Source organism: Parastagonospora nodorum (assembly GCF_000146915.1).
Source record: "Parastagonospora nodorum SN15 chromosome Unknown scaffold_14, whole genome shotgun sequence".
In the NCBI taxonomy this organism is placed as follows: Eukaryota; Fungi; Ascomycota; class Dothideomycetes; order Pleosporales; family Phaeosphaeriaceae; genus Parastagonospora; species Parastagonospora nodorum.
The window spans coordinates 585680-606320 of NW_001884562.1; the positions used below are offsets into that span (position 1 = coordinate 585680).

Sequence of the window (20641 nt, forward strand, 5' to 3'; positions counted from 1 at the left end):
ATTGGTGTCCAGATGTAGCAGTTTTAAGCATATAGTAGAGTGCATGTAGATGCACGTTGGACGATCGTTGTGATCATGAGGCTACTTGTGGCGTTGAAAGTCCTTGATTGCTCGTTGTCCGATGCCCGTTGAATTCTGAGCGAGATTCGAAGCCCCACGGCACCACCTCTATACTTCATCAACTTGGGTAAACCAAGATCTACCTGGGAGGTTGTCCGAAACCAGGCGGTGGGAAGCCTGGTGGTGGTCCATTCATGGGTGGTGTTGGACCGAAACCGGGCGGGGCATACATATTCACAGGCGCACCACTTGGCGGTCGAGCTGGCAGACCTACTGGCGCCGGTGGGAGTGAAGGCATGCCTACGGGAGGAGCAATTGGCCGACCAAATCCACCGCCTGGGCCGTTGGGCGCAACTGGAATCCCGGCCGGATGCATGTTTGATCCTGTGGCCATGGACGCGCCTTGGGGTACTTGGAAAAGATGCGCTGGCAGTGGCTGCACCGCTGGTGCAACACCGTGTGCCTTGGCCTGCTTCGCAAGCATACGCTCTGCTTCGTCTCCGTGTCTCTCGCCTTTGCCGTCTTTCTTGTACGCGTATTGAACCGAGATTTGCTTATTCATCATGTACTGGCCATGCATGCTGGCAATAGCAGCGTCAGAAGACTCGAAGTCGCCATATGAGATGAAGCCATAGCCTTTGGACATGTTGCTCTCGTCGCGGGCAACTTTGGGCGCGTTGATGAGCGGCCCGAACTGGCCGAACGTGTCGTAGAGGGTCTTCTCGTCCACCATCTGGTCGAGATTACCGATGAACAGCTCTGCGCCAATCTCGACATTCTTCTGCTTGTCCGCGGACGCCTTGTTGACTCGTATCCGATTGCCGTGAAGCATGACATTGTTCATGACCTTGGGCGCATAGTCTGCTTCCTCCTCGGTATGGAACTCGACGAAGCCGAAGCCTTGGTGCTGGCCGTTGACGCGGTCGACGGGCATGTTGACATTGCGCACGCGACCAGCATTGAGCATGAGCTCGTGTAGAATCCTAGGAGACACGCGCTCATGAAGATTGCCGACGTATACCGTGGCTTCCTTGTTCTGTTCCCTGCGGCGCATCAGCATTCGTGCATCATACTTTGCAGGCGTAATGGACGTACCAATGACGGGAGCTGGGGGCTGACATGATGACACTATTGCTGTCGAAAGAATCAGATTGAAAGACCACACAAGGTGCTCAGCCTGATTAGTACCCTGTCAAATTCTGGCGGCGGTGAGGTTGCGGAGCAGGCGGTGGTCGAACTTTTGGAGGAGCTTGGAGAGTGTGCTAGGCCAGACACGGCTAGATCACCCGCACCCCGGCTTCAAGATTTTGGTGTAGCTTTGCCTTCATCATCCAAAAGACTACTTCGTCATCCCACCACGACCTCGTCTTCGCGTCCACGTACACGACTATCGACCTCCTACCATACAAAGCAACGGGACCTCGCAATGTTCACAATCTCGGAGGAGTCAAAGGTGTGTTCAGAGCCCCATCATCCTTGGACAGCCAACATACTCACACATATCTAGGAGCGCATCGCCCGCATCATCGATGTCTCCCGTGTTGCCATCCACTATGGCTATCTCCCATTGATCCTCTACCTCGGATACGCCCGCAGCGAGCCGAAGCCATCTCTCATCCGGTGAGTCTATCCCACGGCATCTGTTCTGCGGCCACCAGCGCCAGTTTCTTTTCGATACTTGAAGATGATTCCCACATGGATTATTGCTGGAAGAGGCTATTGCGTCTCTCAAGAAGAGCAAAATAGCACATGACCATAATTCGGCGCATCGTTGATCGGAATCTCTGTTGAACTCGACTAACAGACACAGACTCTTTTCACCACTCGCATAGACGCAGATCATGTTTATGAGTTTCCACAACTACTGTAAAATACCACATAAAGAAGGCGCAATGGTTATGGGATCGTGATGGCTTGGATCGGCTGGAGGGCTAATGCCCAGGTCCGGTCGGTCTTGGAAAGTACTTTCTTCTCTCTACACTACAGCATTCGGCACTCGGATACGCAAGACGGGTCGGTAATGCATTGAATGCGAACCACAGCATAGAGTCAGATTAATGAGACCCTTGCAGCATGGCATGCGCCGTGGCGTATGCCACTGCCATGCAGAGTTGCGCCCGACCCATACATTTGTGCCTAGCACCAGCGTGCTGCGACTGCTGGAGCCTGGGTGCCTACAAACCCAAACTACAATAGTCTCTTAGCCACTGGAAACCGCAGCGCTTTCCCTAATCTATCCTTCGGCTGCGCAATTGTCAGATTCGCTCTCGGAGCTGCAGATGCCAATGGTGACCCCACGTGCTCGCCTTGCTAGCCCCACTGGCTGACTTGAGGTTCTGTGCCTCGCGGTCCTCCACCATCAGCCTCAACGACCTTGAAAACTCGCCCGTAGGCTCCACAGGACCTCGAAGATGGACCCGCATACCCAGTCGCATGGCGCCGGGCCTTTCCCTAGCCCTGGGACCCACGATCACCTCATAGCCCCCACGCATTCCCCATATTCACTATATCGCGAGACCTTCCCCAGATCTTCTGGTATCCGGCTCTCTGACTTCCAGCTATCTTGATCTTCTTGCCTGCGTCGCAAGTTATTCTCGGCTTGTATTGTGCGTTCCTAACAGCCTTCGCTTACACCTTCGTACATGGTCCACAAGCACATGTGAAAATGGCCGTCCCCATTGTTGGGGACATCCTAATGCTTTCACAAGTCTCCTGGAAGATTGGTCGAGCATTCATTGCTGGTCAGAAAAGTGCACCGGCTGAGTTTCAAGAGATTGAAACAAGGGTCAGCAGTCTATCAAAGCAGCTGAAGCAGCTAGCCGAGGCATTACATGCTGAAACTGACCATAGCCTGATAGAGGATGCTTCGGAACATATCCAGCATGGCGTCAGGGTTATATTGGACTCGTGCGAGCGGACTATCAAAGATCTAGAGTCGCTCGTTGACCGAAACCAAGTCATCAAGAAGCACAGAACTGTTGGTGGTTTTGCCATTGAGCGATCATGGAGCGACCTGGTGTTGGCGGAGTATGCTACCATGACATGGACGACAGAAGGAGGAGGTTTGCACTGCCTAATGGACGTTCTGCAGATGCACGCCAGCTCTATCAAACTCCTGACACAGGCAATCAATAGGTAAGCAAGTCTCTACATTGCCAGATTTCAGCCTCTAATGTCTTAAAGCAAATCACACTCGCGGATAGAAAGTGTTGTAGGTCCAATGGCGGATCGCATCGATGGCATATGGCAGTCTCCATGCAACATCGATGAGCAGCTAGAAGAAGTTCACCTCATGATGGAAACCATGATTTTGGCTATTCCAACTGAACAATCTCCGCCAATCCCAGATCGTCATCCAGCCAGATCACCAGGCACAGAAGCTCCAAATCCGATAAATCAGAATGCATCGAGTCCACCTCGACAACAAAGAAAGATGACATTGCCCGCATCCCCACAACGCACTATATCGCCTAATAATCCCGTTCCGCCTACATCCCCTTCCTCTCTCACCGAGACCATACCTCATTCAAGAGTCTCATCACCAATCAACAAGCGAGTGTCCGAGTTTAGCTTTGGCGGATCTTCTCTCCGCTACTCAAGTAGTAGTTATGCTTCATCGACAGCTAGTTCTGGTGGGTGGTCCAGCCCAGGGACTCCGCTTATAAACCAGCAATATTCGACAAATGCTAAAATAATGACACATCTGCCTACAACCCCTGAAGGCCGAGAAGTTCGTGATCACATGGGTGGTGGCGCCATATCACTGCTGCCCCCTCCCGCCTTAGGATATACTGCACAGTTGGACGTTGAGCGACCAACGTCACGGCCTACAGTGCCGGCAGACCTTGGAAAGTTGCATCGAAGCTCTACGACCACGAGCCAGAAGGCGGCTTTCGAGAAGGAAGCCTTCCGTAATTCAGCTGTTCTATGTGATGTGTAAGCTTCATGTCGATGCGGGGTGATTCCAGTACAAAGTTAACCTTGTGTAGCCGTGGCAAATTAGCCCAGTATTCCCACCAAATTAACGAAGACGACCCAAGAGACGTCGAAATGATCCCAGTCTGTGAAGACTGTCGAATAGCAGTGGTCCGAAAACGAGTCCACGACCCTGAGACCCGAGCCGTGCGAGTTGTCACATCCATCTGGGTATTCAGTGATGATAACACTGTTCGTATGGAGCTCAGGATGGACGACGAGCAGATGTACATCCCATACTCGAGTTACTTTTCTCCTACCAAAGTATCGATTACTGTGCCCTGTGAGCTAAAGTTCCACGACGTCAAACACGGAAGCAGACCCGCGAAGCTTGCTAGGACAACTTGGGTAAATTACGTCTTCCAGACACGTGATGGTATGTATACCCTCGTTGTAATGCTTAAGGCCGACAAGACTAACACTGTGCAACAGCTGCTGCGCTTTTTCAGAATGAACTGATGGGACGTACGCTCCTCGCCACATTCCGAACCGAGAAGACCATGCGCATCCACGAAGGCATCGGCAAATCTTTCTCCTACGCTGAACAGATGTGTGGCCTCGAAAACCTCCGCGTATGGGAGGACAACGACACCGGCGCAATTATTGCCCTCATTCACTTCTCTGCCGACTTCCGTGACGGGTATCTTGCATTCTACCTCAACTCATCTGGTAATCCGATCAAGGTCAAAGACGAAGGGAACCGAGAGGTCAAGATCAAAGGCCTGAGAGTGCCGCTGGAAAGAGGCGATAAAGCTATGCGGAAAGACAGTGTTGTCGCTGGAAGTGGTAAAGACAAAGGCAAGGGTAAGGAGGACGCAAAGAAAATTGAAAAGGAAAAGGTGATTAGTGGGGCAAAGATTGAATTTGCGACAGAAATGGAGAAGCAGGAGTTCGTGGAGATGTGTAAGGAATTGCAGCGAGACTCGATTGAGCTGCCGGATCTGCTAGGAGTGAATTGACGACCTTTAGTGAACTGGGACATATGTAGATACTGCACGGAAGACAGCCTGTAGCTCCGTCGGAGATTGTGTGTTTCCCATGAAGTCATCACTAAGATTGTGCATACGCTGTGCTCTGGTTTTGGACTAATCAGATCTAGCGGGAAACCAGCACGGCTCGGACCGCGAATCTGGTCAGAACTTCACCGTTAACAATGGAAACGCTAGCTACATGACCCCAATTTGTGCCTTGATCATTCGCGACACTTGCCCCGCGTGTTTTTAATTCAACACCACTCATCTTGAAAGTGCCAGCTGCTGCAAACTTGAAAGGCCTCCCATGTCGGTCCCTGGTCAATGCTTTGCGGGACGCGTTCCGTTCCGTCACAACCAATCAAGCACATCGATCTGGGGAGGTTACCGTGCTCGCGTATCACAAAGCCGACATCTTCTCTTCGAGTCAGCCGGCATCGCATCTGACATGTCGCATGTCGCACCGGAATGACTGATGTCGATCAAACAAGGACAACGCTCCTGCTCATGGCGCTACCTCCACGTCCGGCCTAACTTGTAGAGCGGGCCGGGGGATGCACAGCGATTGGCCGCTGTGAAGCTTAATTGAAGGCCCTATTCTACTAATTAACGGCAGGGTGGGGCGCCCGGCAGCATTATCTTACCGCGCAGTTCCAAGGGCTGTTGTTCCGCCCACCGCCGCGTTCACCAGACGTCAGACGCGATATGCTGCCGTGGCTCTAACGCTCGCGAACTTTGCACTTGCTCCGCCCTGTCAGCATGTCATGGGCACCAGTCGACTTTAGCTTGGTGCGATACTCACCCATTGAGAACACGCATTTCTTCTACGACGAGAATCACCCTTCGTCAATTCAATTCTTGTTGTCGGGGCGATGGGAGTCATGGGATGTAGGCTATGTCAGCTAGTGAGTCGCGTGTCTAATGTTTACTGCATACCGAATAGAACAGTTAACGCGTACCAGCAAAGCTCGTGACCCAGCAATCAGGCAAATTGCAAAGGACGCTGAGACGCGTTTGGCCAACGATCCACAATCTGGCTACAGGCAATGGCCGTCGGAACCTTCTCCCGGTCCACAAGCAGGTCCGAGTAATGAACAATCGGACGCTCAACCAGCTCAAGAAAACAATGCGCAGACACCGATTGCGGATCTTATAGATTTCCTGGTACCACTTTCACCCACTCCAGAATCTGAGGAACCCGCACGGCAGTCAGCCGTTCCAAGCCCACAAGATGCAGCGGGCCCATCCACATCCGAGGGTTCTTATACCTCGCCATATGGTCAACCACAGCCGACGGGCTACCCAACTCCACAATCGACAGGCAGTGCAGCGCTATTACAAGCTGCTTTCCCTGGTGTTGCTGACGCTCCTGTAGCCGAACGACAACATCAGCCTCAACCTCAACCTCAACACCAACCTCAACACCAACCTCAACACCAACCTCAACACCAACCTCAACACCAACCTCAACACCAACCTCAACACCAACCTCAACACCAACCTCAACACCAACCTCAACACCAACCTCAGCCTCAACCTCCACAAGGACCGCCTCTTGCATCTGCCATACCCCCAGGCAGGGTCGCTCTATCAAGAAGACGAGAGACAAAGATCCTCCTGTCTATCGATGGTGATGGAGTCCGTGGTCTTTCATCCTTGTTGTTGGTAGAATCTCTAGTCAATGCTATATGTGTCAAGATCGGACAACGACTCGACCCGCATCAAATCTTCGACCTCACAGGCGGTAGCTCTCTCGGTGGAGTTATAGCATTGCTCTTGTGTCGACTTCAGATGTACGTTGAACCCATGTGCAAACTGTATGTGAAGCATTTGCTGACCGAACGCCAAAATTAGGCAAGCTCACAGAGCCAGAGAGGCTTATAAGAAGATATCACGGCAGGTCTATTTGAACAAGAGGGCCTTTTACATATCGCTAGACCCCCATCTACCACTTCCGAATCGGGATGGAACAGCACTGGAGAATGAAATCAGCCAAGTGATCCGACAGGAGCTAGGTTCTCTTGACGAGCGGTTGTTCGACGACCGCGAAGACTCTGGTGATGTGTAGGTCTCATAGCTCTACAGAATATGGTCATTGCTAATCGCACATCAGATTTGTCGTGTCGACGCACATTGAGATCGGCATAAACAAAGCAGCACTCATGCGCTCTTACCAGACCCGTCGCATCACCGGGCCCGAGCTTGATGCAAACATGACAATCGCACAGGCTATGAAGGCCACAGCCGTAGCTCCCAGATACATCCAGTCCGGGGCCAACAGCCGACTCGTCATCGAACCTGGCCTGGTCGACCACGGCACAGCAAAGAACAACCCCGTCCGCGATATCCTCTACGAATGCCGAAAACTCTTCCGCTACGCCAACGACATGATGATCATCATCTCCATCGGCACCGGCATCGGTCTCAACCGGGACAACGAAATCGCCGAAATGGCAAACGGCGTCGAGGACAGGAACGCAGAAGCTAGAACATGGGGCGAAAAGTTCGAGGCGGATCACCAGGCGCTTATGGAGAGGGGATGGATGAAGTACTTCCGCTTCAATGTGCCGGGTTTGGAAGACGTACCGCTGGAAGAGTGGTGTCATGAAGACGCTATCAAGGAGAAGACCTCGGCGTATTTGGCGCAGCCCGAAGTGGCGCATATGTTTTATGCTTGTGTGGATGCGATTACGAAGCTGCTTTTGGGACCTGGGCAGTAAGAGGTGTGGGAGAGGGTATTCTTCGGATGCGTGTAGTTATATATCGATAATATGGGTATTGAAAGAAATTCGATTGGATTAGCCGAGCCACAATAGGTGAGAAGTAACCTGGGGTCTCTAGCCCCTTCACCGTGATGCATCCTTAGCGTCGTCTCCAAATTATGGTCGACTATGGGACACCAAGTGGGTCGGTTCCCGAAGTTGCGGACCGCGAACGCGAACCGCATTCTCAGCTTCTACACGCAACGTCCGCGTGAAGGAGGTACTGCCTGGGTACGTGCAAAGCTGATGTGTTCAGACAAGTTCCTCAATGGACGTTGGTCATATTCGAAATTACTGATTAATATGAAAATGGAGACCCCTTCGTGTATGCAGACCAGAGGGGGCCAATATGGTATCAAAACGTATGCCTACTCATATTGAAGAGAGGGAATTGAGGTACAAACCTCATAAGACGGGGGCAGGTCTTGGATAGACTTCTGGTAGCCAAGTGGGTGAACATCTAGGTCACGCCGTACTGTATCGCGACTGATTGAACAGTGCAATTCTACCACTCGTTGTCTTCCATTAACCGCGCAGAATGATCTTCACCATAGTGGTATCACCGTACATGTGCAACGTTTGTGTCCGCTCTGCACCTGCACGACATAATCTGATGGCTTTCAGGAGCACACTTATCAGTGTATAGAGGATTCTGTATATCTACGCTGCTCTCAGACGTCTTCATCTGTTTTGGCGAAAAATTGAAAAATTGAAATATCTGGGTAGCTTACCTCACTCAATCTCTCCTCGTTAGGTGAGATATACAGGAGTTTTGACGGCGCCTGGAGATGTTGTGGATGAAATATGACGTCTTTCAATCCGTGTCGTTCAGTCCAAACCCAGCAGACCAGCTTCTTAGAGATATCACGCGTTTGTTCTATGTCTAGGTTCCGCCCTGCTGAATAGCTCGTTTACTAGTGCCAAAACACTGGCTTTACCATCATTTGTTCCTTCTCGGTCCGTTGTGTAGACTGCGGCTTTCCGTATTATCGCCAGATTGAAGAAGTACCAGAACGAGCATATGTCAATTAATTTTTTTCGACGATGTGCCGCAAGAACTTTGGACGGGCATGCATTATAACCTCAATATGTATGTTAGCCCAACCCTTGAACACAGACTTCCGGAAGCCTACTTTACCAGAGCCTTCGTATCCGTAGGGCACTTGTACAGTGCGACGATGATTCGGGGGTGGTACCAATTGAGGTAATCATTGGACATGTATTTGTTGTATAGAGGGTGTGACTTGTGGGCAATGAAGCCGCCAATGTGATCAAAGAGTGTCCAACTCGTAGTTCGGACAAAGTTTCGTACTCGGGGATCAGATCCTGTCCGCCCTCTGGCTAGTATAGCCCTAACTTTTCGATCATAGAGGCCTCAGATTTGCTGAAAATGGTGTCGACATCGGCTGGGTTGGTACGGTCTTCGCGGACGAGTACGTAGTAATCCTTGATGGCTTCGAAAACGCTATATTCAGAGCTCAGGGCAAGAAGCGCCTCGCAGTCAGCCTCAATTTGCGCAAACGGGAGTTTGCACCCTGGGCCGTCGAGCAGGGTCTGCTTTTGCTGTGTCATAATGGCGCGTGCCTCGATATTGATTGTGCGGCAAGTGACCAACATAGCGGTCTGAGCGGAGGAGGTGAGAGCAAACGAGCTTGCGGGACCAGTGGTGGGCAACCTTGCGAATACAGATTGCACAGTTAGGTAAGATATGTGTTCGTATATCATGATGCGGAGCTCGATAGGTAAGTCTAGGAAGCTCAATTGTTGAGCGGAAACCTCCATAGTAGAATAGCAGTCGTTTTGTAGCATGAAAGGTTGTAACGAGGTGAGAGGGACGAGAAGACCAAGACTAGGAAATTTAGAGTACGTGTCGATGACAAAGGAAGACAAGCTAGTAGGTTTTTGTCCTAATGTCTTGACAGTAAAAGTTTCTCTTATTTGGGTGAAGAACAAATGCACGTGCACTCATTTTTAGCAGAATGACACATGATCTCAGTAACGTCAAAACCCAGACTGAAATGAGTATTCGCATACATTTGATTTTAGGTGTTTTCCCGTGCGACTAGACTTAATATTCTTGATGTTTGTGCACATGCGTTCCGTTCCGGACTTGGAACTACCTAGCAGAATGGAGCGTGTCCATCCCCAGTAGACAGACGGGATTTTTCAAAGCCACTCGCCTGCAATCCACAGCTGTTTGTACAGGCCGCCATTGTATTGGTCGATATCTGACAACCCTACTGCCACTGCCAGTTCTGTGGGCTGGGTGTTGTGCACTAATAACAGTCTGACTTGGCCATCACATACACCATCTAAAAGGGCTTTGCTCCACAGATTACGCTCTGCGCCATCCCCATAGTCATTGCTGTGCAGTAAAACAAAAGCGGACGTGCTTTTCTTAAGGTTATTTGCAGCATGGAGATCTCCTATGGTAGTGGTCATGGAGAACGCGGTCGTCGTGAGCTCGGAGGGGGTGTCGCCTGGTTGCTTCCTTATAGCGATCTGAATCATAGGCCGGATCGAGTCATCCCCAGTTGACTTCCGTATTACTCTGACTTTGGCCTTCTGATAGGGAAATGATTTTGCGGCGTACTGTGCGAAACGATTGAGCTCTTGGAGTCCCTCCTCTTGTGTACCAGTTTCAAACGTGTATCCTTCTTTCGCAAGGTATTTGCCCACAGCTTGTGCGTCAAATTGCCCGGGGTCCGAGCCGGTGTGGTATCCCATGGAGAGAAGCTTTGGGATTAAGCCATTGGGTGCCCTCAGAGTTTTGAGAGCCCGTATATCAGACTCGACACGAGGCGCAGGTCCTCGCAAAAGGGTAACTCCAGCACCAGAGAACCATCCTGTCGTCTTGGCGAGTATAGACAGAGCTTCTTCCTTGATTTCGTGGGAGGTCGCCAGTATGGCCGTGGAAACCGTGGCAGTAGTGATGAGCAAAAAGGAGCTTGTCATGATGTCGTTCTCCATTTTCACGAAGTTACTTCGTCGGGTCACATTAGGCAGAAGTTCGTAGACCATAAGGCGCAGCTCTTTTGGCAAGTCGAGAAATCGGAAGGGTTCAGGCGACGCGCGCAACGAACTGCTGTCGGCCTTGTTATGCGCCATATCGGTTGTGACTCTGGGAAACAATCAGGCTTTGAGAGTGGAGCGTTCTAAGAAAAATTTGGGTTGGAGTAGAATAGGAGCAGAATTTAAGTGAGAGTGGTTGATTGTTCTGCAGAACGGTTAGCGCGTACCGTACCCAAGTTCTGTAGTTATGGGCCCCACCTGCTTTTCTATCACCTTCTTTCACCTTGCAAGCTAGCTCGCTTAAGAGCAAAAAGAAAGAACTATCACCTTTATTCGGCAAACCTAAGTAGTGAGTGACTGCAACCAGAATCGAAAGGCAGCAAAAAAAGACATACGATAGTGAGACTTCGCTCTACTGAAAGTGAATCCACTGGCTAGGGTGTTGAACTGTGAGGGGTTCGCACTTCGCTGCTTCAACACTCAGAGTATTACTACTACTTCACATCCTTCAGGTCTGACCTCCAGACTTGGGTGATCAGTCCAAGCCCTTCTGGTGGCTGAGGGTTTGCAGTACACTTTCCAACTGCACCAAGCCAAGGCTGATTAGGCGGTAAGGCTGGTGGGGATGACTTATTGGTCGTATGTGAAAGAACAGCGAACTTAACGCGTATATATAGAAGATAATTGAAAGTGGGGCAGAGGTAAAAGAAATTTGCGGTAGGCAGGTGAAGGCAGCCTAAGCGAGTGGATAAGATTGCCTGCGATGCTTACACGTTGGAGAGAGCGCACGCTGATGACGTAGTACGACAAACGCGCAGTCTGCTGTTGCTGCGAAACTGCGTAGTGTGCAGCTACACGCATGGCGCCGGGCATTGGAGCGACAACATCATAGCAAGTGGATTAAGAGAACAAGAGCAGGCAGAGAGATTGGGGAGAGAATCGGACCAAGGAAGATGTAAATAAAGAAAGAGCTACACGAAGGTGATAGAGACTGACAATATACACATCATGTGCACAGGAGTGAGATACCATACGAGCTTTACCTTCTCTATCTGCAAGAAAGGTGTGAGTGGCGACAGGATGAGAAGACATATATGAAAGCACGGCATTTATGTGACTTAGCCGAGGAAAATTGTTGGGTACCAATAGGGTTTGGGAGAGACCGATGGACGTCGAGGAAGAATCTCAACATCTACCAGATGCTAGCAACATTTTGGCTAGCCCAGCAACGTCACATGCCAACCGCTATGAAACTTCCCGCCAGATAGCATTCAGTGTTATTGGATGACGACAGCTGCTGATTGCTTCTATTGAGACGTCTTGCAAGAGGATGTTTGGCGTGGCATCTTCATCATCAAAACTTCGTCCTCAACGCCCACCCCTTACCAACTCCCCTTGCAATAATAAACAACACTGTAGACGCAGCATAAGTCGCTCCACAAAACAGCATGAGCGCATCATAATTCCTCCCTTCTCCAACGCTCAGAATCGTCCCTGAAAGCGGCACACCCGCAAGCGTAGCAAAACTCACAACCCCATACGCTGTGCCGTACTTACTCGCATACTCCTGCGCACTGCAAAGTTGACTGACACAAACCGGCGTCAAACTATACGTCGGCCCACTAAAAAACCCATAAACAATCGCGAAGACAACGAGTCCAGCAACACTCGATCCAAGCCCAAACCACAACCCGAAAATCGACGCCGTGCAGATAGCCGAGCACACTACCATGACATTGAACCTGCCAATCCGATCTGCCACTGGTCCCGGTAAACCACGCCCGAATATCGAAGCTGCATTCAAGATGGCGAGAATGTGCCGCGCCACTCCTTCAAGCCCCATCGCACTCGCGTACGTAGTGATATACGCAGGCGGCACCAACACCGCCCAATCAAGCACGAATATCGCAGCCATGGTCAGTACAAATCGTGCATCTCTGAATCCTCGCCAGTCCAGCGTTACCCCCGCGCGAGAGCTGCGTGGCAAACGCGTTTTCAAGAGCATGACGCCGAGCAGGAAACAGCACGCGCTCAGCAGCGCGAAGCACCGAATCGTCCACGCGAATCCAATCCGAACAACAAGGCTGCTGAACATGATTGGGTACAAGACGCCTCCGAAGCCACCTGCTGTTGTAGCTAGGCCCGTAGCGAGACCGCGGTTGGATTCGAACCAGTGGCCCAGCGCCGCGATGCTCGACGTCCAGAGGATGGAGGAAGATAAACCGCCCAGACATCCAAAGGATAGCATGAACTGGTAGTATGCTGGGAAGTCTTATTAGCTTAACACCCATTATTGTATTGGCAGGAACATGCATACACCGACAAAAGCTCACCCCAACCAACCCCACGACAACCCCCAAACACCCAGCTTTCACCAACACGTTTTCGCCATATTTGTCGAATACCGGTCCTGTCCACACATACACACTGTCAGCCTTTCAACGTTCTCGTCTCCGCTGGCGCATACATACCGACGCCCAACCCCCCAAAGAAAAACAAAAACGCAAACACGCTAAATATCCACGCTACCTCGCTCTCCGCATAACCCCGGAGCTGGTGTTCAAACAGCCAGGCTTGGAATATACCCGTGGAGTTGAGGAGCCCGGAGGCAGGGAGGAGGAGCAGCCAGGCGCCAAGGACGACGGTGTAGGCGGGGATGCCGCGGTCGGGGTATGCTTCGCTGGAGGACTGCATCATAGGCAAGAGTATGATGAGCAAAGAATCATTGGAGAAAAAGGACGGTAAATGAAGAACTCGACTGAAGTCATTCCAAGTACAAAGTCTCGGAGGGTGGATAGTGTGAGCTCATTGGTCAGATTGAAAACATGCTTCTCCTCTGGCTGGGTGTAGATCGATGCAGCAAACCGCACCAATCAATTGCTGTTGCACTGCAATATCTAGCGTTGCGGCGAGGTCGTTGCTCAGCCTTCGTGCCTTGATCCGCCCGGCGGCGCTAGAGATTGCAGCGCAGAGGCCATGTTACCCATGTTACTCTGTCACTTGTGCCACTCTTTGTCAGACGATGTCAGCAATCTACATTGTGAACAGACTCAACAGGGATCTAACGAGTATTGTGAGAGAATTTTGCTATACATTGCCCATAGAGCTTCCCCAATTCGCAATCATTTATTAAAATCATCCTATTACGCCTTGTTGCGTTTCTCGCAAAAAGGCGTACCATGCGACGCCTTTCCTGCACATTTCGAAGCGCAGCCAAATAGCAAAGAGTTCGTTCCGGCCCAATATGCAAGGGCAGGTGCAAGTCGCTCCGGTACTAATTGAGAAAACTTCCTGTATCCAACTTTCACAGCCAGCGACTTGCTTGGCTTTTGTTGACCTTGGCTGCTTCAAGCAACGCGGTGCTTCGTTATAATTTACCACTGGTGTAATGGTCACTTTGAAAGATGACGTGAATTCGAGGTTCGCATTCCAGTTCAATGTCCAACCACGGAAGCCAGATATGGAAGCGAGAAGCGCCGGCAGTAAACAAAGCGGTTGCAAATCCAGATGTGTAACAGAAACGACGGCGCCGGAAAGTCCCGGAGAAGTAGAAGATTGCTAGTCGGAGGCTCGAATGCACATCTTCCTAACGTTTGAAAATCGTGTATCTGAGGTTCGTGAAAATGCACACGGAAAGGGTATCGACCAACTCCAAGGATATATAAGGAACTCGCGGTGTAGGGCGTTCCGGTCCTGCCGTTTCAATCGTGATCCCCAGCCTGGGAATATTTAGTGGCTGCCGTTCTTTCGGAAGTTGAGCAGTTGAGAGAGACTGTTCAAGCTGCATCCGCTCTTGAGGAAGTCGTGTGTCATCAGCTCGGAGGCGCTCGCTCGCGACTTGACATCCACGCATAGGCAGACCGAGAGGAAAGCCTTGAGTTCCTTGGACAGCTTATCTGGCTTCTTGAGGCGCGGGGTACCGTTGGTCGCAATCAGGTAAAGGGCCTTGAGTGGCTCTTCGTTCAGGTAAGGAGGCTCGGACTCAATCATCTCGATAGCCATGATACCAAGGGACCAGATATCGACCTTGTTGCCATACTCCTTCTGCTTGACGACCTCAGGTGCCATCCAGTATGGGGTGCCGACCATGGTGGCGCGCTTGCTGCGTTGTTCAGTGAGCTTGGCGCAGAAACCAAAATCGGTGATCTTGACGTTGCCACGACCGTCGAGGAGGACATTGTCACTCTTGATGTCTCGGTGGATGATGTTCTGGTTATGCAGATGCTCAAGTCCTTTACAGGTCTATCGTTTGTCAGTGAATGATGATCAAGCCGGGTTATGTTGGTGCTTACCTCGAAACAGATGGTCGCAATCTGGTCTTCACTGATAGACGGGTTGTTGTCAATGACATCAGTCAACGCTCCACCCTCCATGAACTCCATAACTACCCACAACTCCGACTGCTCTTCCTGCAAGAAAGCGTCTAGAAAGTTGACAATGTTGGGATGCTTGCTGTCCTTCATGACGATGATCTCGTTGACAATTAGCTCCTTGCGCGGCTGGTTGCGAAGATCCATCTGCTTGATGGCAACTTGTGCGCGGGGTCCGTTCTCTTGAAGGATCCTCTTTGCCATTGCTGAAGTTGCACCTTCGCGGATGCGGGCAACATAAACGGAACCACTAGCACCCTGACCGATCTTCTTCTGCTTGTTGTACGACTCAAGAGGCTTGTCCTTGGAGACGACTTCGCGGAGCTTGGCCATGACCTCGCTTTCGGACATGCTCGACATGCGCACATCCTTGCGTTGGGGCTCCTCTTTTGGCTTACTAGTAAGAGCTTGCTCGGCTTTCTTGACAGCATCATTGACAGGAGCACCGGCAGGCTTTGCCACGTTAAGAGGCTTCGGCGCAGCAGATGAGCCTTGGTACTGCTTTTGCTGTGTCTGACCGTTCGCTTGGCGAGCTTGAGGAACCTGGTTACTGGAATTCTGGTAGCTAGAGCTTGGGTTAACAGGCGGCCTCTGCGGCTGTGTAGATGGAGGCTTCGATTGAGGCGCTGCACCGTATGCTCCATTCTGCTGGCTTGGTGCAGGTGGGGCAGGACGTTGCGATGCCATCTGGCGAAGCGAGCCCGGGGGCTGTTGCTGCTGGGTTCTCTGGGAGCCTGGAGTAGACGGAGCTGGTCGACTCGGGTTGTAGCGCTGACCTGATGGACTCTGGTCACGCGTGTCGTACGCAACACCACCGCCAACCTCTTGCTGTGCGATTGGCACCTTCTTCTGTGGTAGCGAGGCATTGTAGGCCGCTAGTTCTTCGCGCTCCCGTCGCTCAAACTCCTGCCTCTGTCTCTGCATCTCGCGTTCACGTTGCTGACGGGCGTTCTCCTCTTGCCGCCTGCGATCCTGCTCATAGCGATCCTGCTGTGATGCGCCATTCTGAGCACTAGAATATCCGGAAGGAGGAGTGTTCTGGCGACCCTGCTGACTGTAGCTGTCCTTGCGCTGGTAAGCACCAGGCGGTGCGGGCCGCGGAGGCGCGACTGAATTGCCGCTACCGCCATAGCCGAGCTGCTTCTCCATGCCCGCACCAGTTGATGGAGTCGGAGTGAGACTGGGGTACTGTTGTGGGTCCTCGGATCGCTTCACGAGCTTTTCAGTGTAGAATTCAAGCACCTCGAGGACAGCTTTGGGATTCTTCGCGTAGTCATCCTTAGTGAGCGCGGAAGCCGTGAGAAGTTTTTCCCACTCCACTGGCAATCCAACGAAGGCTCCGCTGTTGGGATCAAAGCCGACGTGGACTCGATGTGTGAAGTTAGTCGGGTTACTGACACCGCCCATGCTGGGGCAACGCTGGTAGATGCTGTCGATCCACGAGTATACCTCGTCATCCGTCTCGACCTTGCATGTTATGATCTTGGTCGGCCCGTCACGAGGGGGCGAGGATCCTTTGCTTGGGTTCAATGAGCGTGTGATCTCGAAAGACAACGGTTGTGTGTCCGATCGCTCGACACCCAGAATATCCCGCAGCTGGATAGACTGTGACACCTTGGACGCGTTGGCGCTCTTGAAAAAGTTCAGCTCGAATTCGCGCAGCACGAGCCATCGGTCTGACCAGGCGAAAGCCTTGAAAAGACCTTCATCCTTGACCTTGACCATGCCTTCCTTGACGGTAGCCGTGGAAGACACGCTGCGGTCCGTCTGTGTGCGGACCAACGACATCTGTGAGCCGTTGTTAAAGGCGGGCGACTGCATGCTAAGCCCGGCCATGTTCCCTGGCAGAGTGCTGCTGGTGTTGGGTGTGAGATTGAGGCGTGGGGGCGGTCGCGGCGCGGGACCGGGGTTCATGAATTGGTCGCGGGAATACATGCTGTGGCGTGGTGGTCAGCTCGGTGGTTGTGCGGACGGGCGACTAGGGTTAGTGGTCGAGGCAGGAACCTGCTCCGACTGGTAGACGATGTTTGGTGTTGGTGTTGGAGGGGGTGGGTGACGAGCCCAAAAAGGAGAAGGCGAGGGGGGAATACTCACGTAGCAAACTGTCATTCACAGAATGGCTACAATAGGCGTGGCGTGGCGCAATAGCAGGCGGGCGTGGTGGGTGCCTCCAATGCAGCCTGGTCTTCTAACGATGCGGTGTATGGCGGGGTGGGCGTCTGCGAAGTGCGCTCGCTGGCTGGTGTAGTCGTGATGGGCGGAAGTAAAGAAGGACACTGTCGGTGCTCTAGAGCGGTGAGAAGAGACGCTGGCGGTGACGCGGAGTCGTGAGGGTGAGCAGCAGCGCGAGGTCGGGCTGCAGTGAATCGGGGGAGGATCTCCCAATGCGAACGGTATGCCGCTGCCAATCGGAGTCGCAAATGTGTCAAATCTGAGTGACTCGAGTGTGGCCCCTACTGACACTTCACCACAGACGTCTCTTTCCTCGAGTAGAATGTACTCGCAGCAAAAAGGGCGGGAAAGGCGTGGAGGTCGGGTTTTGCGTGGTTGGAGAGGTGACTTTGGAGGTGGAGGTGGAGCCCGCGCTCAGTTAGTGGTTTGGCAGCACGCTAATACAGACTGCCAGAGTCAGCATGCACGTGAGACAGACTTGGAAGACGTTCGAAAAGCGCGCCGAATGTCAGCATCCAATCGTCGCCCTGCCACCCGGTCGTTGGCCACGCAAACGGTGAAAAGCGGAACAACTGTGGAATGTTTGCCGTGCAGCGTGCAGCTCACACAGACATGTACAGATCTGCGCACCATGTTTCATGGGCGAGTAGGCGCGCGCACGGCACATCGAACCTCTTGACTGCGGCCCGGCTTGGGCGCCCGCTTCCTCGGCGCTGCACAGGGTTGCCACAAGGTTGCCGCAAGGTTGCCGCCAACCACTCGAGTGTTTCAGACAGCCAACAGATGGACCTCTGAAACCCTTCTGGGTTGCACCAGGAACCTTCCATAGCCGCCACAGCTGCCCCAGAGGGAAGGCGCGCCGTTAGCACTATATCTGAAGTATTAAAGTAAGCATCGTGGCTTCAAGAGGGACACATGATGTCACTTGTGCATCGAATTCTATGGCCGAGCTCCAGGAGCAATTTCGTCTACAAGTGCACCCACAATAAATCACTCTGACCCTTTGCAGTAGCATCTCCACTGTCGTTACCAGCTAGCATGTCAAATGCTGACACGCCGTAGTCACGCTTTATGACGCGCTGTTTCGCCTGCCGTCGAGCTGTGCGCTGATGCTTTACAACAGGCCGAATGATTTGCTCTCGAAACATCTATAGCCACCGGGAACTTACCACCGTACAGGCGATTGCCGATATTGACGTCGACAACTGGCGAGCGGACTCCAAACTGTCTCCGTCTTGAGGCATATTCCTTCTATTCCACTCCCCAAACACCAAGCACGTCCCGTCCAGTGCCCTCCTGCTGTCGATTCTTACGCTTTTGTAACTTCTTGACTCGACGAACAGACAGACCAACACCCAAGGGGCCGACGATGGTGCAAAGTACGATCGCCCAGGTGACTACTAAAAACATATCGGACGGTCCATTCAACGCCTCTCCTGATGATGAGAAGACGCCCTTTGACTCGGCGACACCAGATATTAGGAACCCTATCTCGCCGCGGGCGCACATGGCGAGAGCGAGGATAAGAGGCGGGTGCAGAGAGAACGGTTTCGGTGGGTTCGGAGAGCTACGTCGGTTCGACATGTTTTGCGAAGTTGCCTCAGGTGTTGTAGTAGCAGTAGTTTGCGCGCCTTCCCGGGGCGATGGGGTCGCTTGCCCGCTCTTGCCCCATGAGTGAGGCACTGACGGAAGCCGCAACTTCGATAGCAAGCTTTTCGCAGCGCCTTTGCTAGGTTCCGCAGTCCAGGTAAACCTGACGAGCCAAAGCCCGCAGACCAATTTTCCAAAGGTCATCAAGACTGCATAAACGATGCCTCGCCAGACGATCGATGCATCAAACATCTTCGTGATCGGTATGGAGAAGCCAATCGAAGCGAAAAAGAGCGGTTGAAGTATTTTGGACACAGCGGGATGGTAATAATACCCGTAGATATAGGAACCGTGGGTAGCATCTCGAGCATGGCCATGTTGTTTGTCGGAAGGCTGTGCAGCTTCTGTCGGTTCCTCTTTCCTGGTACACTCTCCTGTTGCTACGTTTGAAGTTCGATCATGTGTGTCGGCTGGGAGCTGTCCCGATGGTGTCTGTGGAATGGTAACGATGGTCTCTTCCCTCTCTACATTGGCTACCTGCGACACCTTTTTCTCAGCCGCAGCATGGGCAACTTCACTATCCCACCAGCTGATGCTAGCTCCTGCAATGTATGCTGCGAATAAGTTTGAAGTTCCAGCATATGTGGCCCCGGTGACAAGACCAACCAGAATCAGTGTATGGATAACGAAAGCAGTGGCTGTTTTCTGTAGCACGTGGTTTAGCCATGATTCTGGGTGAGACTCTCGATGTCGGTTGAGCCACAAAGTAACAGGTTTGGCGCCAAAAAGACAAGTCAAAGGAGCCACCACTGCAAATGCAATCGAGACGATAACAGGCCGCACGACCGTGATCCAACTGAAGTTGTCGCCGCCAAGATTAGATATGACCTGCACCATGACGAGACCGACAACATCGTCCAGCATGGCTGCACTGGTCAGCACAACGCCAAGTCGCGATGCAGCCAGTCCACTAGAGTTGAGGACCGTGAAGGTCGTGCCCAAGCTGGTCGAACATAGTGCAGCTCCTGCTGCAAAAGCCTGGACGGGACTCGCATCAAGAAACCCCAGAAGCGTGTATGAGAGGCCGATGGGCACAGCTATGCCAGTAAAAGCAACGCCCAAGGAGAGTAGGAGATTGGCCTTCAGGGACTGAAACGACGTGTGTAGACCGCCTGCAGTGTATTAGTGAGAGGCACCAGCAGTAATGACATTGGTCAGTGAACATGCTGTCAAGAAATCTTCAAGTTACTTTGTTATGCTGACACATCCATGCTGCCGTGCCTTACAGATGCAGCTTGAAGAGGCTAGGGCCAGCTGTTGCGGCACCTGCATGTGGTGCCGTTCATTTGGGTATGACGTCATCGCTTGCTTGTTCGAGACGGATGTGTAGTTGGAGAAAGTGTGTGCAAACCTTCGTATACTAGCAATATCAGGCCTAGATAGCCCAATTGCACAATCGTCTCCTCAACACTGGTTGTCAGCCACTTTGCGCCAGGAGTGCCCCAGGCAATGCCAATCAAGACTTGTCCTAGCAAGCCGCAGTAGAGAAGCTTGTCAAGCGCGGCATTGACAACATTGAGAAGCAGCAAAAGTGATGTCTGTACGAGGATGGTGACAATATCTGGCTCATGATACGGCAACGATGAGGTGTTGGATGAGGTTCCAGCCATGACGCAGAAAGCACGAGTGGGTGAGCCACCAAAACGTGGCTGCCCTTGGGTATGAAAGG

General features: G+C 52.1%; 11 protein-coding genes across 11 annotated transcripts; 5 read left to right on the plus strand and 6 right to left on the minus strand.

Annotated features, from left to right (window-relative positions):
• Positions 1–199: 199 nt before the first annotated feature.
• SNOG_09247 (hypothetical protein) lies at positions 200–1120 on the minus strand (the record flags this gene model as incomplete). The annotated part of the gene is made up of 1 exon (XM_001799494.1): positions 200–1120. The coding sequence occupies one exon, from the start codon at positions 1118–1120 to the stop codon at positions 200–202; it is 921 nt and encodes a 306-aa protein (XP_001799546.1).
• Positions 1121–1450: 330 nt separating this feature from the next.
• SNOG_09248 (hypothetical protein) lies at positions 1451–2295 on the plus strand. The gene is made up of 3 exons (XM_001799495.1): positions 1451–1513; positions 1568–1680; positions 1871–2295. The coding sequence occupies exons 1-3, from the start codon at positions 1487–1489 to the stop codon at positions 1890–1892; spliced, it is 162 nt and encodes a 53-aa protein (XP_001799547.1). The 5' UTR covers positions 1451–1486; the 3' UTR covers positions 1893–2295.
• Positions 2296–2725: 430 nt separating this feature from the next.
• Positions 2726–4994, plus strand: SNOG_09249 (hypothetical protein; the record flags this gene model as incomplete). Its single annotated transcript, XM_001799496.1, has 5 exons — positions 2726–3195; positions 3244–3692; positions 3783–3996; positions 4050–4411; positions 4468–4994. 5 exons carry the CDS (start codon positions 2726–2728, stop codon positions 4992–4994), a joined length of 2022 nt encoding a protein of 673 aa, XP_001799548.1.
• A 771-nt stretch (positions 4995–5765) lies between these two features.
• Positions 5766–7726, plus strand: SNOG_09250 (hypothetical protein; the record flags this gene model as incomplete). The annotated part of the gene is given in 6 exon segments (XM_001799497.1): positions 5766–5911; positions 5969–6362; positions 6382–6636; positions 6705–6823; positions 6873–7070; positions 7120–7726. The coding sequence occupies 6 exon segments, from the start codon at positions 5766–5768 to the stop codon at positions 7724–7726; spliced, it is 1719 nt and encodes a 572-aa protein (XP_001799549.1).
• Positions 7727–9109: 1383 nt separating this feature from the next.
• SNOG_09251 (hypothetical protein) lies at positions 9110–9550 on the minus strand (the record flags this gene model as incomplete). The annotated part of the gene is made up of 1 exon (XM_001799498.1): positions 9110–9550. The coding sequence occupies one exon, from the start codon at positions 9548–9550 to the stop codon at positions 9110–9112; it is 441 nt and encodes a 146-aa protein (XP_001799550.1).
• Positions 9551–9934: 384 nt separating this feature from the next.
• SNOG_09252 (hypothetical protein) lies at positions 9935–10876 on the minus strand (the record flags this gene model as incomplete). Its single annotated transcript, XM_001799499.1, has 1 exon — positions 9935–10876. One exon carries the CDS (start codon positions 10874–10876, stop codon positions 9935–9937), a length of 942 nt encoding a protein of 313 aa, XP_001799551.1.
• Positions 10877–11274: 398 nt separating this feature from the next.
• SNOG_09253 (hypothetical protein) lies at positions 11275–11641 on the minus strand (the record flags this gene model as incomplete). Its single annotated transcript, XM_001799500.1, has 2 exons — positions 11275–11439; positions 11552–11641. The coding sequence occupies 2 exons, from the start codon at positions 11639–11641 to the stop codon at positions 11275–11277; spliced, it is 255 nt and encodes an 84-aa protein (XP_001799552.1).
• A 147-nt stretch (positions 11642–11788) lies between these two features.
• Positions 11789–12068, plus strand: SNOG_09254 (hypothetical protein; the record flags this gene model as incomplete). Its single annotated transcript, XM_001799501.1, has 2 exons — positions 11789–11843; positions 11908–12068. 2 exons carry the CDS (start codon positions 11789–11791, stop codon positions 12066–12068), a joined length of 216 nt encoding a protein of 71 aa, XP_001799553.1.
• Positions 12069–12510: 442 nt separating this feature from the next.
• SNOG_09255 (hypothetical protein) lies at positions 12511–13525 on the plus strand (the record flags this gene model as incomplete). Its single annotated transcript, XM_001799502.1, has 2 exons — positions 12511–13037; positions 13060–13525. The coding sequence occupies 2 exons, from the start codon at positions 12511–12513 to the stop codon at positions 13523–13525; spliced, it is 993 nt and encodes a 330-aa protein (XP_001799554.1).
• Positions 13526–14509: 984 nt separating this feature from the next.
• SNOG_09256 (hypothetical protein) lies at positions 14510–17085 on the minus strand (the record flags this gene model as incomplete). The annotated part of the gene is made up of 2 exons (XM_001799503.1): positions 14510–15022; positions 15073–17085. 2 exons carry the CDS (start codon positions 17083–17085, stop codon positions 14510–14512), a joined length of 2526 nt encoding a protein of 841 aa, XP_001799555.1.
• Positions 17086–18573: 1488 nt separating this feature from the next.
• Positions 18574–20582, minus strand: SNOG_09257 (hypothetical protein; the record flags this gene model as incomplete). Its single annotated transcript, XM_001799504.1, has 3 exons — positions 18574–20084; positions 20199–20332; positions 20398–20582. The coding sequence occupies 3 exons, from the start codon at positions 20580–20582 to the stop codon at positions 18574–18576; spliced, it is 1830 nt and encodes a 609-aa protein (XP_001799556.1).
• Positions 20583–20641: the final 59 nt, after the last annotated feature.